This window comes from Drosophila elegans, unplaced genomic scaffold (genome assembly GCF_018152505.1).
Source record: "Drosophila elegans isolate 14027-0461.03 unplaced genomic scaffold, ASM1815250v1 contig_149, whole genome shotgun sequence".
NCBI classification, from domain to species: Eukaryota; Metazoa; Arthropoda; class Insecta; order Diptera; family Drosophilidae; genus Drosophila; species Drosophila elegans.
The window spans coordinates 14,797,265-14,812,318 of NW_024545513.1; the positions used below are offsets into that span (position 1 = coordinate 14,797,265).

The window sequence follows — 15,054 nt, forward strand, 5'->3', positions numbered from 1 at the left end:
CTAAAATACCAGTTAAACGCCAACACTTTGAATATCACTAAAATTTTGCAAACTTTGCATTTTATTTCTGTTGTTTCTTTTTTTTTTTGCTGATTTGCTGTTTTATCAGGCTGTTATTTTAATGAATTATTTTAGTCGAGAACATTATTCTTTTTGCTTGAACTTCACATACATAGTCGATTTTGTTGTTTGTTGTACAATACAATACATAAAAAGAAATATGCGTGTTATTGTGTATCTATATTATATACGCTTGTTATTATGTAAATATATAGTCGTATAGGGTGTTAAGTATATTGATCAAGTAAACATGACATGATTTGACTTTGACTAATTTTAGTGTTCCTTCGGTTAAATTGTGATGGGGTACAAAAGCGGGATTCTGAGTGAGAGTGTGTGTGTGTGTGTGTGTGGGGGGGGGGGGGTGAATGTTGGGTGGCTTGGGAGGCCGACTACGAATTTAAACTTTTGCGGGGGAAGGGAGGGTTGATTAACAAATTTTGGACATACACTTAATCGGTATCAATATTTTTACACTAACTAAATATACAAATCAACAAACGCCAAACGATCGGCACTCAAAGATCGGTACTATATATATATACATCGAGTGGGCCGTGAGACGGATAGTGAGTGAGAGAGAGAGAGGGAGTGACTGAGAGAGAAAGAGAGGGGGACAGAGACAGAGAGCAGGACATACATATTTTTTGCCTTTATTTGAACGTACTTTTCTTACTTTCTTCCTTTAGATGCTGCGACATTTATAGTGCTGGCAAAAGTCTAACCTAGACGTTATATATTTTAGCATATGTATATTGTATATATATATATATAACTAGAGGAGGGCACTGGGCCGCTCAAACTATCAACAAGTTATCTAATGTTAGCTCAAAAAAAATCATAGTAATATTACAATCGATTATTGATAGGAAGAAAATGATACAATCATCGTTACATTCGTTATTGTGGTTTAGGGATTTGGGCCGCAGGACGGGATTGATGGTGGTGTTTGGTGCCGGACTGAGTGGTGTTGGTGGGTGTGGTTGCAGGGTGGTGTTGGTAGTGGTAGTGGTGGTGGTGGTGGTGGTGGTGTTGGTGCTGTTGGATGGATGAGTAGCGGGCGCTTCTCCAAAACGGATAAGTAGTAAAATGCTTAGACGTATAAATAGGCTCTCCTAATGTTAGTATGTAATAATCACATTGACTGCCGACTCCAGCTTCAGCTCCAGTTCCAGTTCCAGCTCCAGTTCCAGTTCCAGCTCCAGATCCAGCTGCCTCCTGTGTGTCTGCGGACTACATGTGATGCCACTGCATCACCGCCACATTGGTGTTGTCGTTCAGCCGGGCGATCTCCTCGTGCAGCCCATGGCCCAGCCATTGCAGAAAGATGCGACTGTAGGCCGCCTGGCAGAGCCGGAGCGGATTGCCCCGCCGCAGGCCCTGATCCGTCTCGCCGTACTCGTCCAAATACGGCGGCTGGGCAAAGCATCCCTTGCCGCGCCCCAGATACACCACCTGGCAGTCGCGGATGCGCAGAAAGATGCCCACCTCGGCACCGCAGGCGTGGGCATGGTGCGTGCACGCACCCACCATCATCTTGCCCAGCTCCGGCTGGCAGCAGTACGACTGGCCGCACAGGATCGAACCGCAGATCAGACACATCGTCGGCGTCTTCATCTCCTCGCGCTCGTTGTTCGGACAGAAGATGTCCGACACGCTGTTGATCAGATCGCTGTAGTCATCGTACAGCGGTATGAGGCGTGGCAGCGGTCGCAGGCACGGCTCCACCTGTAGGGAGCGGACCGTGTCCGGCTGGCAGCGCTCCTCCACCTCGCGGCCAATGTGCGGATGCGAGGCAAACGAGTGCATCATCGTGGCGTACACCGTCTCCATGTCGAAGTACACGCCCAGCTGGGCGTCCAGGCCCAGATACTGGCACATCAGCTCGAAGCGGTCCGGCTGATCAGTGGGAAACGTGTCCGGAAAGTCGACGTCGGTGAGGCAGCGATAGAAGAGGCAGGCGCAGCGCAGGAACGAGCTCATCTGACGCTGCACATACTCCAGCAGCAAAGCCAAATGGTGCGGTTCGCAGGGTATCACCACTGTTTGCTCCTGTCCCTGTACCTGCTCCTCATCCTTGCGCTCCTCCGCCAGCTGCTGTTGCGTATTCCGCTGCAGCACTCTGGCCGGGATGTTGTACCGACGATAGAAGGCCACCATGTTGTCCCGGATCCGCGTCGGCAGCTGCTCCACATAGCCCAGTTGCGTGAGCTCGGCATGCGGCGTCTCTGCCGTCCGCTTGGCCTGCTCCTTGGCTGCATCGAAGCAGAGCACCGCCTTGGTCAGGTGGGCCAGGAACATCGTTTGCAGGATGTAGAAGTCGAACATGCTGCCGCTGGGTATGACGGTTAGCGGGCCTGTACAAAAATACACTTTAATTAGCTCCAGATTGATAAATATTAATATCAGTGGTGGGTTACTGTTTATAGGCTATTGTACCTAAGGTACACTTTGTTGATACCTAATACCTTACCTAGGTAATCAAATAAGGGGCTACCTTTTACTTTACCTAGGCAAATGACTTTTATTTATCTTTAAAATTAGCTATGTAAGGTATTTAGATACTGAAATTCACTCAAATTAGCTTGATACCATTAAATGGAGTTTTGTATTATTTTCTCTAATATGTTTCATAGTTTCACAGAGCTAATTAAAGATTAAAGTTGTTTCTTGTTACATGTTTCTACAAGAAGACTTACACAATGTTACAAATCCTTTGCAACTTTTTGAATAACAAATGTGATCTCAAAATTATTACAAAAATATTTTTTTTCTTACATTTTTTTTTGTGTACCTTTTACCTAACTTTAAGTACCTATTTTCACAAAACTACCTAACTAACTAACTACCTTTCCCAACACTGATTAAGAAGCACTGCAGTGCACTCACCACTCTCGCCGGCCATCAGATTGAGCACTCCGAACTGGAAGGAGACCAGCACGCGGAAGCAGTCCCACTCGAGCACACTGGTGCCCTTCTGGTTGAACACGGTGTCCAGTAGTCGGGCGGCGAACTCCGTCTGCCACTCGTTCGTCCACAACGAGGGCGAGGCGGAGAAGCGTGAACAGGCGCGCACCAGGTTGATGGCACAGCTCTGGTGGCGCATCGGCAGCTCGGCCTTCAGCGGCTTCTGTGTCTCGAATAGGTAGATCTCGAGGGACTGCAGCGTGTAGCTGCAGGTGTCCCACAGCATGGGCACCGTTTCGATGCTGTCCGTGTCCAGGGGCGTGCCAGCGGGATGATCCTTGGGGTGCGGCTGCTGACTCTGTGTGGCATTCAGCAGGGCCTTGCGGAGGAAGGCCATCACGTCGCTGTAGTTGGAATGCAACTCGGGTGGATTGGTGATCAGCTGGATGCTCCGCTCGAACAGCGCCATGTCCGCCACCACGCCGGACTTGCGCAGTATGGTGCTCACACTCGGCAGCGTCTTCAATTCCATCAGCTTCATGGCGGCCAACTCGCTGGCCTGTGTGCGCATAATCTCCGCAAAGCTATCCAACGGCAGATAGCTATCGCTGGATGAGGATGAGGATGCGGATGAGAAGGCGGGCAGCGCTTCGGTCACGGGGAGCACGGTGTTACTCAGGGTGCGGCAATAGGGACAATGGAACTCGACATTGTGCGCCGGACTGAGGGCCACGCGATTGCGATGCGGACGACGCTGCTCCTTGGACTCCTCGTTGCTGTAGTACTCCTGCCAGCAGCTGTAGTGCATCACGTGGCCGCAGCAGCTCATGTGCAGGGCACTGGGGCTGGCGCGCATTTGGGGCGTGGTGAAGATCACCCGCGAGGTCTGAACGAAAGCGGAGCTGACCAGCGGCGGACCGCTGCGGCTGATGGCACAATTCTCGAAGCACAGGATGCACTTGAAGTTGTTGTCGCTGCCCGTGTAGAACTTGCGCTCCGGTCCCAGACAGGCCACGTTCTGCTTGAGGGCCACTGCTCCCTGCTCCTCCTCCTCGTCCTCCACGTTCGTCTCCGTCACGTTCGCCTCCGTTTCGGCCGGTATGTCCTCCCATTCCATGGCGCCGGTGGTCGTGGTCGTGGCCATCGATGACGAATCCTCGCCGGCACTCTCCTTGTCGCTGGCCGAGAACATCTCGGCATGGTTCTTCATGAACGACTTTTGGGCACTCTTCATCTGGGCCATGATCTTGGCCCGACTCTCGGCCACCATGCGGGCGCGCAGCTTCTTCTCCTGGCTCGCCTGCTCCTCGGAGCTCAGCGGCTGTTCCTCACCGGCGCTCTGCTGCGAGCAACTTGGCCCCGCACCGCCATCGCTGGGCGCCTGTTTGGCCTGCAGCTCCTTGTACCGCTTGATGGTCCACAGCACAAAGTCGCGATGAGCCTCCAGCTGGTAGGATAACATAATTGGTTTTATTAAGATAATTGCTTTTAAGCAAGACTTTTGAATGCTTACCCTGGGACAGCGGGCCAGTTCCTCCAGCTTCTCGAGGATTCCATACTTGGGCGAACGTTCGTAGAAGCTCAGGAAGGGATAGTGCTCGCTGAGCTCCTCCTGAATGGCGAATCCGAGCAGATGGAGCACCTGTAAGCGAATGGTAAACACAACATTGAAGGCACACTCATGTATGTAGATGGGCAAGTCAATTGGATTACCTTCTGGAGATGCGATTCGGTGAAGGAGCGACTGCGCGCATCCAATGCCCGGTCCATTACCAGGGTGCAGATGCTCAGGAACACGTTGCACTGCAGGATGTTGGCCATGGATCTGCAAGGGAAAAGGCGGTCACACATAAGGACATGAACAGGCACGTGTATACAGTGGGTTATCAAATATCTGTATCCATTCCGCCCTTTTGTCTCTTGTAAAAGTTATGGAATAAAGAGCAAAAAAGCGAAAGGGTATCATCTCCATTGGACAACCCAATTCGGACACCAGGACACCAGTGAGACTCACTTAAAGGCTGGCGTTAGCTGCGGCAACATCGGCGGCGGACAGCAGACGAGCTGCTTCTTGGCCTTGCGCCGCTCGCGCTGCAGCTCCTCGGCCTTGGACTTGTCCTCCTTGGTGTAGTGATAGAAGTAGACGTTGAACTCCTCGAACAGGTGCTCCTTCAGCTCGTAGACGCCCTTGCTGTCGACGCCGACGGGCTTCTTGAACACGGCCACCGTGTTGATGACATCCTCGAAGATGTTGTCGCTATTCCCGCCATTGCCATCGGGCAGAGCGCGACTGAGTTCCGAGTGCGAATAGGATTTGGTGCACAGCAACTGGATGATCTCCTTGCGCAGGCGATCCTCTTCGGTTACAATCGAAACGCCTGGCATCCAGCGTTCGCCGATGATGACGATCAGCAGCTCGAGGAACTCGTCGATCATCGATAGCTGTCGCATGAACTCATCGTCCACGGGATTCTCGGCCAGCACACTCTCGTAGTTGGCATGCGCCCAGGCAATCAGATTGAACTTGTTCAGCACATGGATGAGGAACTCGTTGCTCTCCATCAGCGAGGCGCCAATCTGCAGGCAAACAATGTCCCTGTCCAGCATCTCGACGCGACAGCGCACGTTGCGATAGAAGTAGAGCTGATGCAGCAGCGAGTAGCCGTTGCGGCGCCACATCCCGGCGGCCACCTGGGCGATCATCGCATGCGTGCACAGCACGGGCTCGATGATCCCGCGGGGCGTCAGTTTGCTGCTCAGCGCCTCCGTCTCCGTCTGCAGGCTGTCGTAGGTCATGTCGTGGGCGCCCAAATGCAGATAGATGCCGGCATAGAAGCGTGTCAGTGGCAGATGGATGGACACCGGCTTCACCGACACATCGTACATCAAACAGTTGGCCACGTGGCCGGCCACACTGCGTGCCTCCGACTTCTCGGCGCCCACAATGAAGCTATTGCCCACCAGTGCCCGCACCGACATCTTGTACAGCTTACGCAGCAGCTTCACATCACCGGCCGCCCATTCGATTACCTGCGAAATGGTGGTGGCCAGCTTGATGTGCAGATTGAAGGCACACTCCCATTCCGGCTCGTAGTCCATGTGCTGACCCGTCTGCCGGGTGATCGACTCCATGCCCTGCATCACGTTTAGTACGCGCATCAGGGCACGGCAGCCCTCGAGGAAGCCGCTGCGCAGATCGTTGCTAAGCACCTCCGGCTTCAGGCTGAGCAGGTAGCGCAGATCGTACAGTATGTAGTTGGCCCGCTTGAAGAAGGTCAGGCTGGCGATGTTCTTGCTGAAGTGCAGCGTCTTGTTCTGAATGAACTTCTCGATGGCCACGTGATAGAACGTGTGCAGCAGCTTATCGAAGATGCCCTCGTGGGCGATCAGATGGTGCGCAATGCTGGGCACCGTGAACAGTTGCACGCTAAGCGAAACGATCGAGAAGGCATGATCGTGATCGTCGCTAATGAAGTCCTCCACAATGGTGGCATAGCGGCGCGAGAACTCCTGGGCCAACACCATCTTGTTGTCGTACTCCATGAGCATGCCGGAGATGAGGAGGCGGTGCCAGCAGGTGCGCGCCGTCTTCCACAGCTTCACATCGTACTCCAGAATGTGGCGGATGCAGAAGGCCTCCTGCTTGCGCTGCACCAGCTCGGCGAACGTCTTGCGGAAGAGGTAGTGTCGCACCAGGAACTCCTGGAACCAGCCGAGTAGCTGGAGGGCAAACTGCTGGCAGGCCACGGCACCGATGTGCAGCACCGACGTCCTCAGCGATTGGTTGTTGCGCGGATTCGACAGCAGGGCGCTCGGCGGTATCATCTGGTTCTCGATGGCCGTCTTTAGGTCGTTGCATTCCTTAAAATACAAAAGAAAAACCAAGAATGTCAATTCAATACGTTTAAGTTACTTGTATTTTAGCTTACCTTAAAGGTATCGCACTTGACCACAGCTCGACCCTCGCGATCGATCGCCGCCACAATCTCCATGGCATCCTTGTGGCGACACTTGGCGATCTTGGTCAGCGTCTGGATGACCTGGTCGAACGTGTGCGACTCATCGTTGTAGAGCACCGTGCAGAACTGCGCCCCGTCCAGCTGGCCGTCATTCACGTTGCCGCCCTCCAAACACTGCAGACTGGCGTTCGGCTCGATCTCCAGGTAGTTGACGCAGAAGGCGAGGATCGCCCCGAAGCAGATCTCCGCCCGCTCCAGCACGGCCTCGGTCAGGATCTTGCTCTCCAGCGGATTCTTGCGATTCGCCTGTTCGAAAGTGTGGGCATTACAAACGGGCAACTCTATTTGCTATTCTATGGGTTACACGACAAAGACCATTGCTACTAATGGACTAATGGACTAATAGACTAACAACACATCGCTTCAATGGAATTCAGAGTAACCAAAATACTATAACTTCTAATATACATATTGTATTGTACAACAACCAGGAACAGAGAATCAGGAATGCATTATTAGAGTCTGTAAATATTCGCTTAAATAATTGAGTCAAGGTGAGTCTACAGTGAGCAATAAGAAGTCAAGTTTAATTAATTTAATTTTAAAGTAAATAAAAAAACAATTACTTAAAAGCAACGCTTGGCAATACTATTTAAATGAGCAAATAAGTTTGAGTTGATATCCTAATTTTAATTGTAATTTTGGCTTTATAATCGTATAATACATATGTTGTATTTAATTGCCCAATATTAATGGTAATATTTTCTACTCTTTGAAACATATAAACATTTTTAAGTATTACTAGTATAGGGATGGATTTTTGGTTTTGTTTTTGGCTTAAGCTTCCTTAGGTAGATTCTAATTTAGTTCTAGCTCATAGCTTATAGCATCTGAATACGCCTGTCTGTGGCTACTGACCAGATGCAGCTGGCAGTAGTGATCCTTCTTCCAGGCCTCGTCGTCGCCGCAGTCGCAGCAGCCGCCGCCGCCGGAGGTGGACATCTTGTACTTGTGGAAGCGGTGCGCCGAGCGCTTGAAGCAGTTGACGCAGAGCACGCAGGTGGGATCGACGCCGCACTCGCGGCAACTGTAGGTGGGCTCCCCGTTCTTGAAGACCTTGCCGCAGACGGTGGCCGTGTTGCCCTCCAGCCGGAGCTTCTCCAGTGCGGAGGCGGGACTGTCGCCCAGCATGAACTCCACCAGCACGTCGATGATCTCCTCCTTGGCCAGCGCCTCCTTAAACATGCACTTGACTGAAATGGATTAAAACGTCATCAATTTTAACCAAATCAAGGGTACTTAATGGAACGGATGTTAGTGCTATCGATGGAATGCGCAATGGGAAGCTTAGCTGGTCCGCTGATCCCCTCCAGAATGACTGGGTTGGATGGTTGAATACGATACGATTCGAGTGGATTGAATTGGATTGGATGGACGAGTTACGGTAAGTGCGAGATTGTGCCAATTAAATTGAATATGGTCTTGTGTGGCTGTTCGATGGGTGTTGTTAGTAGTCATGGCTTTGGGGAAGTCCTCCAGAAACTTTAAATATGTGTGTGTAGTGTACATACACAAGTTATACTCACGAGTAAGCGCATTGTTATCTGCAAGAAAAAAATGTAATTGAGTTAGTTAAAATTTAAGACAATTCGAAATAAGATAAGAAATATTGATAAATTTGTTATATTTTATATAAAAATGTTTTAAGTTTAAAAAATATAAAGTAGTACTTATAATAAAATTTTTTTGTTTTTAAAACGGGAAGAGTACATATTATACATTTGTATGTATATAGTGAACTGAATTTGCCCAAGAAATAAATTTTAGTTCATAAATTAATTGTTTTCATTAGAACATTTTTGTAGCCTTATTTTCCAACCAAATAATTGCTTTAACATATGTCAGACATTTTTCATTAAATAATGACACTAGTCTCTGATTACTTAAATATTAATAACTATTTGGCCAAATAAAAACGATTTTACTAAGGGTATGTATTCGTTAAAATTATAGTGAGGCCAAACTTCAAATATTATTATTAGTGTAAGCCAGATTTTATATGTATGTCCAAATATCTATTGGTTAACTGAAATTATAGACGGCTTGAAGAGGCTTAGCTAATGTAGATTACATTTAAACACACTGACTCATGTGCGAATTGTCATCGTTTGTTTTTATAGCTTCTTTAGGCCGTGAGTAATGCAATCGCATCACGATCATAGCCATGCTAAAGTATCATTTAAATGTTTAGAACAGGTCGGACCGCATCGCATGGAGATAATGATCGTGATCGTGATCATGATCGCTACTACATATGCATAATATTGAGGTTGGGCGACCGCAAAAAGAGAACCGCAGCCGAAGACGAAAAGAAACCTTCGGCCTAAACGAGTTTTCGCAACCAAATCAAATCAAGTCAAGTCAAAACCCACAAAACGTATTCGAATTCAAATGGAAATGGCAAATGCAAATGCGAATACAAAACACCATTACAACAAATGCAGTTCAAGGTCGCCACAATCGCTGTAAACTCTGCAGCGCAGAATTCAAAAAGAAAGCGATAAGTTTTCATTATAATCTATTATCAACGCATCTGACGTAGCTTCAGGGCTATCAGTAAAAAAAATATAGCAACACATATACATATGTATGTATGTACGTATATATCTACTACCTACAAAGTCTGCAATGCACATAGAGTGAATCAAGAAAGTATAGAAAACCCTGGAAGTAAATAAAGGTCGAACTGTGGTGCTCAAAACCATAATAACATTATTTTTAGATGAAATACAAATTGAAATCAAGTACAATTTAAAGTTCCCTTTAAATGTAATGTATTTAATATATACCCACCACAAGCTTATTAATTATTTAAAAATTATTTAATGGAAATAGAAAAAAAAAACTAAAGCAACATACATATCTACATTTTTGGATCCCTGTAAAAATGCATATAAAACTGCGTGTGCGTCAGTGTACTGAGACGTAATAGAGTGGAACAAAGAAGGCGCCTGGAACGACCATATACTACATAAATTAAAAGAAAGAAACAGAACTGAAAAGAACTGAACTGAAAAGAATCGAACTGAGATGCACTAAACAAAAACTGAACGGAGCTGTCAAGAGGAAGAACACCCAACGGAGGCCACCTCAGCGGCCCCTGAATCACAGCGATTTATTCGGGAGCATTCCACATGCAGTTCTACCGTCACGATCGAAATGAGAATGACGCCCCTGCCATTGACTTAAAATTGAAATTAACTTGTAAATAAAAAAAATATTAAATATGATTTAATTGTAGGCTAACGCTAACAATGTACTCTACACAAAGGATTTCATAAAACTTTCGAAACAGGACGTCATCGGAGTTGATTGAATTAAAAATATATACACAATGTAAACGGAATTGAACTTAATACTGTAAGTACAAGTAGATCAGAGAAACGAATTTTTTTCAACAAATACATTTGTCATTTTTAAATGACAAGATCAAGAACATGGAATTCAATTTTGGCACGTACTGTATTGCACATTTTTCGATACAAATAATAATAAAAGAAAAACAATACACAAGCTGTCGGAAATTTAAAGGCGCCCCGAAAAAAAAAGAAATATGAAAAGAGCATTGAGAGCGGCAACGATCGTAATAAAGAGCATTTCGGTTTTCTGCAAGGGAAGGTGGGCGATCGACCTTATATAAATCACAATAAGAACAGACACCTACACTTATAAAATAAATTATAATATGTGCGATTGCAAATAGCATTGCCTAAAATTGTGTCAGCTGTGTGTTGTTTTTTACCCAAAGAAACGAAAGCGAAAACAGAAAACAGAAAACCGAAAAGGAAACAAAACAATTGCTAATGGCAAATATGAGGAAGAAATGTAAGAAAGAAATACATTGTAATTATTTAGACTTGATTTAATGGGACAATAAAACCACTTGGCCAAGTATAAATAACATTCCTCAAAAGACAAATACAAAACTGTTTTTCATGGCACCTACATGTGAATCATCTTCTAGCATTTTAAAATAGTAAATGTATTGTAAGTCAACTTTTAATGTAACTTTTAAAACAGCCCTTGAATAAACCGACAAAAACTACTTTAAATTGTTTCAGAACATAAGCTGAATATTACTAACATTATATTATATATTACGCAATTTAACAAAAAATAATACAAATTAAAATGCGCTTGACTAAGATATAAAAAAAACACTGAGAAAAAGGTGACACGTCAGAAATGTGCGGAATTCTGGACCAGATAAACGCAAGTTGAATAAACTGCTGCAGAATACAGATGTACATAACATATGTACATATGTATTTAATATTTAACTCTCTGTCTTATCAGTCATCAGTCATCAGCCGAAGTCTGGTGTTTCGTTCTCGCCTCGTGTTTCGTCATCTCCAGCACCAAGACTTTGGGACTTTGGTGTAGTGCTTGTCAACGACGACCAATAAGACAGCAGGCATATATCAGCAGGAGCTATATATAGGGGATATAGCTATGGCAACACCGCACCGCTATAGCTATGGCCATGCCATGCCGTCCACATGTTTGCCAGCTGATAAGCGCAGAAGCCGTGAAAAAAGGGTAAGAGGCCGATTGGCGAAGGCGGAAAGTAAACATCGTTAGGGGAATTGGCGGAAATATGCGTATTACAAAAGGGATTAATGAATGAATCCAGGGAATCCAGGTGTATTTATAAATAATATACATAAATGAAAAAAATTGAAAGAGATAAAAGTAATTTCCCAAACAGCTTTTGGCCATTCTTCAAATACTGCAATTCGACTAAATCCTAAGTTCATTTACTTTTCAGTCACATACTATATTTTTTTATCAACAGCGAATGTTTGTGCCCAAGGCAGTTAGTTTTGCTAGCATATAAACACATTTTATCGGGGGGTGCCCCTCTGTATTGCATTTCCTATTAAATCAATATGTTATAAACAGAAACTCTATTCCATATAAGTAAGTACACAAATGTTTTCCTAGATTCTCCCAATTTGTTTGTTTCAACACTCGCGTTTTGCCTTTAGCTTCCAATAATATGAACTTCTGACGGAATGTGGTGCAAACGAGTTTGTTTACTTAATTTATTTGTTGCCAGGCCGGGCCAGGCTTTAAGCTTTTGTTGAAACAACTTGCATACACACAAAAAAAATTGATTGCATTTTTGTAAAAAGTATTTGCTGATAATAGAAAAATATATAAATGGAAGTTTTTTCAAAAATATGGAAAATTCACTACAAAAATTACCTCTTAAATAAAAAAAAATGATAAGTTGAATAAGATAATAAGCTTTATTCGAGAATATTTCGAAAAAAAACACCTTTATAAAGCAAATTTATTATCATTTTAGAATTTTTTTTACCCGATGGAAGAAAAACACTAAAATATAGAAAAGCACAGTATCTTTTTGAGTGTTAAAGTTGTGAGTGTGCATAAAAGGTGAGACAGGTAGAAAATCGAGAAGGTGGACAGGTTAATGGTGGGCGGGGGGTGGAGCCGGCCAGTTTGGTAGGCAATTGAAAGGAAAACTTGGCGCATTAAAGCACGACGCAGTGCAAACCGAATTCGCGGAAATGCGAAATAGACAAAACGTGAGAGCAGCAACAAAATCAACAAAAGCGTGCAACTGTTCAATGGCAATAAACAAAAGCCGAAAGCAGAACGAAAATAACACTAAAACACACGGCGAATAATGATAATTCAAGAGCGAGAGTTTTTAATGGGATTCGACCAACATTTTCACGCCCCCATCGATTTGGTATTATACTCGTATTGCATTATATTGCACTTTTTTTTGATAAAATATATCTTATATTTCCCACATTAAACGCCATCAAACTTTAGTAAACTTAATTTGATTTGCAAGTTCATGAGTTTATTTTAAACAGCTAGTTAACAACTTTTGTTAATTTTGTGTTCCTTCATTTGTTTTTGTTTTGGAAAGATATAACGGATAACATAATCCATATACTTTAGTATATTATTTCGTTGCAGAAAAACTAATCGAAAAGTGATGGCTATAGCCCCCAAACCACTCCTTAAAATCTTAAGAACAAATAGTTACCCGTGTTTACGTCTATCAATTTTTAATAATAAGAAATCATAAAATGTGGACAGAGTGCGCCGTTCAATACATTAAGCCACTAAAAACCAAGGATATTATTTCTTTGTTATATTGGAATGCCAAGGTGATGACACAAAGAGTATGACACATTTTTGTTATAACTGTATTCCTTTAACTTTACTTGCTACTGATAATGCTACAAATTCTATTCTACAGATTCTATATGACTTATTATAAATCAAGTTGGTAGATTGTGCCGGTCGCACTTTTAAATATATGTTTTATATTGTCCCTGGTCTAATTGAAAAAGTCTTTACTGGAAAACTATTGTTATCCTACATTTTTAAATGTTGATACAAACAAAAACAGCTGTTTTTGAACGCAATATCGCAGATTTGCGGTGATTCAGCACTATTACGTTTATGTATGTCATATATACATAAAAATAAATAACAATGTCTATATTGATATACAATTTAATAAATTTTATTTGAATTTTGTTCTCATTTTGCTTTTGATTTCCTAGTTTTCTGCAATTTCCTAGAAAATATCAAAACAAAAATCAGTTGTTTGCCGAACGCAATAACGCAGGTTTACGCCGATGTGTTAATAAATGTGTTAATAATATTGTTTACATAAATTATCTGTATAAATTTAAAGCTTTTTGCTATTGATTTAATTAATTATTTTATTATCCTAGATAATCAAAACAAAAATAGCTCTGCAGCGCTGCTACGATATGGCGTTTGCATTGACAGTTACTACATACTACATATGTATCATCTGGAACCCGGACTCACCTGTCTCCGTACCGCCCGTCTGGTAATCGAAGTACTTGGGCGACTCGCGCTTGAAGTACTCAATGAAGTCGGAGCGGGCGAGTGTGCCCGCTTGGAGCTTGAGGCGCCACTCCTTGAGCGGCGAACCGCACTCGGCAGGGGGCGCCACCACGACGTCCTCCATGTCGTAGCGATCCATCGTTGCTCTCGCTCGCACTCGCTTTGTCGTTCGCGCTCCTCTCTCACTCTCTCTCTCTATCTGTCGCTCTGGGTTGAATGACAAAAACAAAACAATTGCAGCGAGTGACGGGTAGTGTGTGTTTGTCTGCCGTCTCTTTCTCTCTTGCGCGTGGGTGACTTGTGATGAGTGTCCTTGTCCTTGTTATTCCTGTGGTTGTTGTTATTGCTGCATTTATTGTATATTTATTTCTTTAAACTTTGCTACCAAAAACTGAAGAAAAGACAAAGTAAGGATAAGAAAGCAAAGCAAAAGTTTAGGTAAAGCTTAAAGGAATGGAGTGTGCTCTCGCTCTGTTTTATTGCTCTTTCTTGTAGACGAATTTCGATTTCCTTTCGGAGCTTTCACTAGCACACACACACAGTTTATATTTAATACTGAGCACATTTAAGAAAACTTAACATTAAATGAAAAGCATGGCGCAGTTTGCAACTGTTGCTTTGTAATTTTTCCTGTGTATCCGCCATGTGTGGTTGTTTTTGCACTTAGTTTTTTGGCAGCAAAACAAAAACAAAACTAACGAGAAAGAGAGAGCGCATGACAAAAAAAAACAAAAAAACACACACACTGGCACTAGATTCGGTTTTATTTTTATAATAATCGGTTATTATCTACGGTTTCTGTTGTTTGCTGGCACCTTAGAAAATCGCTTTTCCTTTAATTTATTTCTCACTTTTCGAAAAACCACACTCGCACACACACTCACAGCAGCTGACGAAAGAGAATTGAGCAACACTGCACACCCACACTTGGACACACATTCGCGTTACTGCGTTTCGCTTTCATTCGCTTTTCTCAACCATTTCCACGTACTTTTGTTTTCTTATGGCTCTCGGAAAATTCACTTGTAAATTATGGTGATTGTTGTGACTTTTTACTGCAAAATTTGCATTGTATTTGCTTTGCTTTGCTTCGTAACCTACTGTTATGTAGAAAACATCGATGCCACATCGATGATGGTATCGACGTTTCGATTAATTAGGCTGCTGTCATCGGTTTTTTTATAAATATCGGTCTTATCGATGT

At 44.1% G+C, this 15,054-nt stretch overlaps 1 protein-coding gene across 3 annotated transcripts; it reads right to left on the reverse strand.

Annotated features, from left to right (window-relative positions):
- Positions 1-329: 329 nt before the first annotated feature.
- LOC108149991 (E3 ubiquitin-protein ligase UBR1) lies at positions 330-14,983 on the reverse strand. Of its 3 annotated transcripts, none has more exons than XM_041710344.1 (10): positions 14,842-14,983; positions 13,812-14,196; positions 8,498-8,530; positions 7,845-8,179; positions 6,897-7,232; positions 4,982-6,828; positions 4,681-4,792; positions 4,481-4,609; positions 2,950-4,414; positions 330-2,417 (listed from the first exon to the last, which is right to left on the reverse strand). In XM_041710344.1, the coding sequence occupies exons 2-10, from the start codon at positions 13,987-13,989 to the stop codon at positions 1,294-1,296; spliced, it is 5,559 nt and encodes a 1,852-aa protein (XP_041566278.1). In that variant the 5' UTR covers positions 13,990-14,196; positions 14,842-14,983; the 3' UTR covers positions 330-1,293. The 3 variants fall into 3 exon arrangements, with proteins under 3 accessions (XP_041566278.1, XP_017133411.1, XP_041566277.1); XM_017277922.2 differs by having other exon boundaries at positions 8,513-8,530; positions 13,812-14,241; XM_041710343.1 differs by having other exon boundaries at positions 13,812-14,241.
- Between the last annotated feature and the right edge of the window lie 71 nt (positions 14,984-15,054).

Coding starts and splice junctions, on each gene's coding strand:
- LOC108149991 (XM_041710344.1), bottom strand. CDS start 13,989: ATGGATCGCTACGACATGGAGGACGTCGTGGTGGCGCCCCCTGCCGAG. Junction 8,180..8,497: donor TACTCGTGAGTATAACTTGT/GTATGTACACTA, acceptor AATCCATTTCAG/TCAAGTGCATGTTTAAGGAG. Junction 7,233..7,844: donor ACTACTGCCAGCTGCATCTG/GTCAGTAGCCAC, acceptor ACTTTCGAACAG/GCGAATCGCAAGAATCCGCT.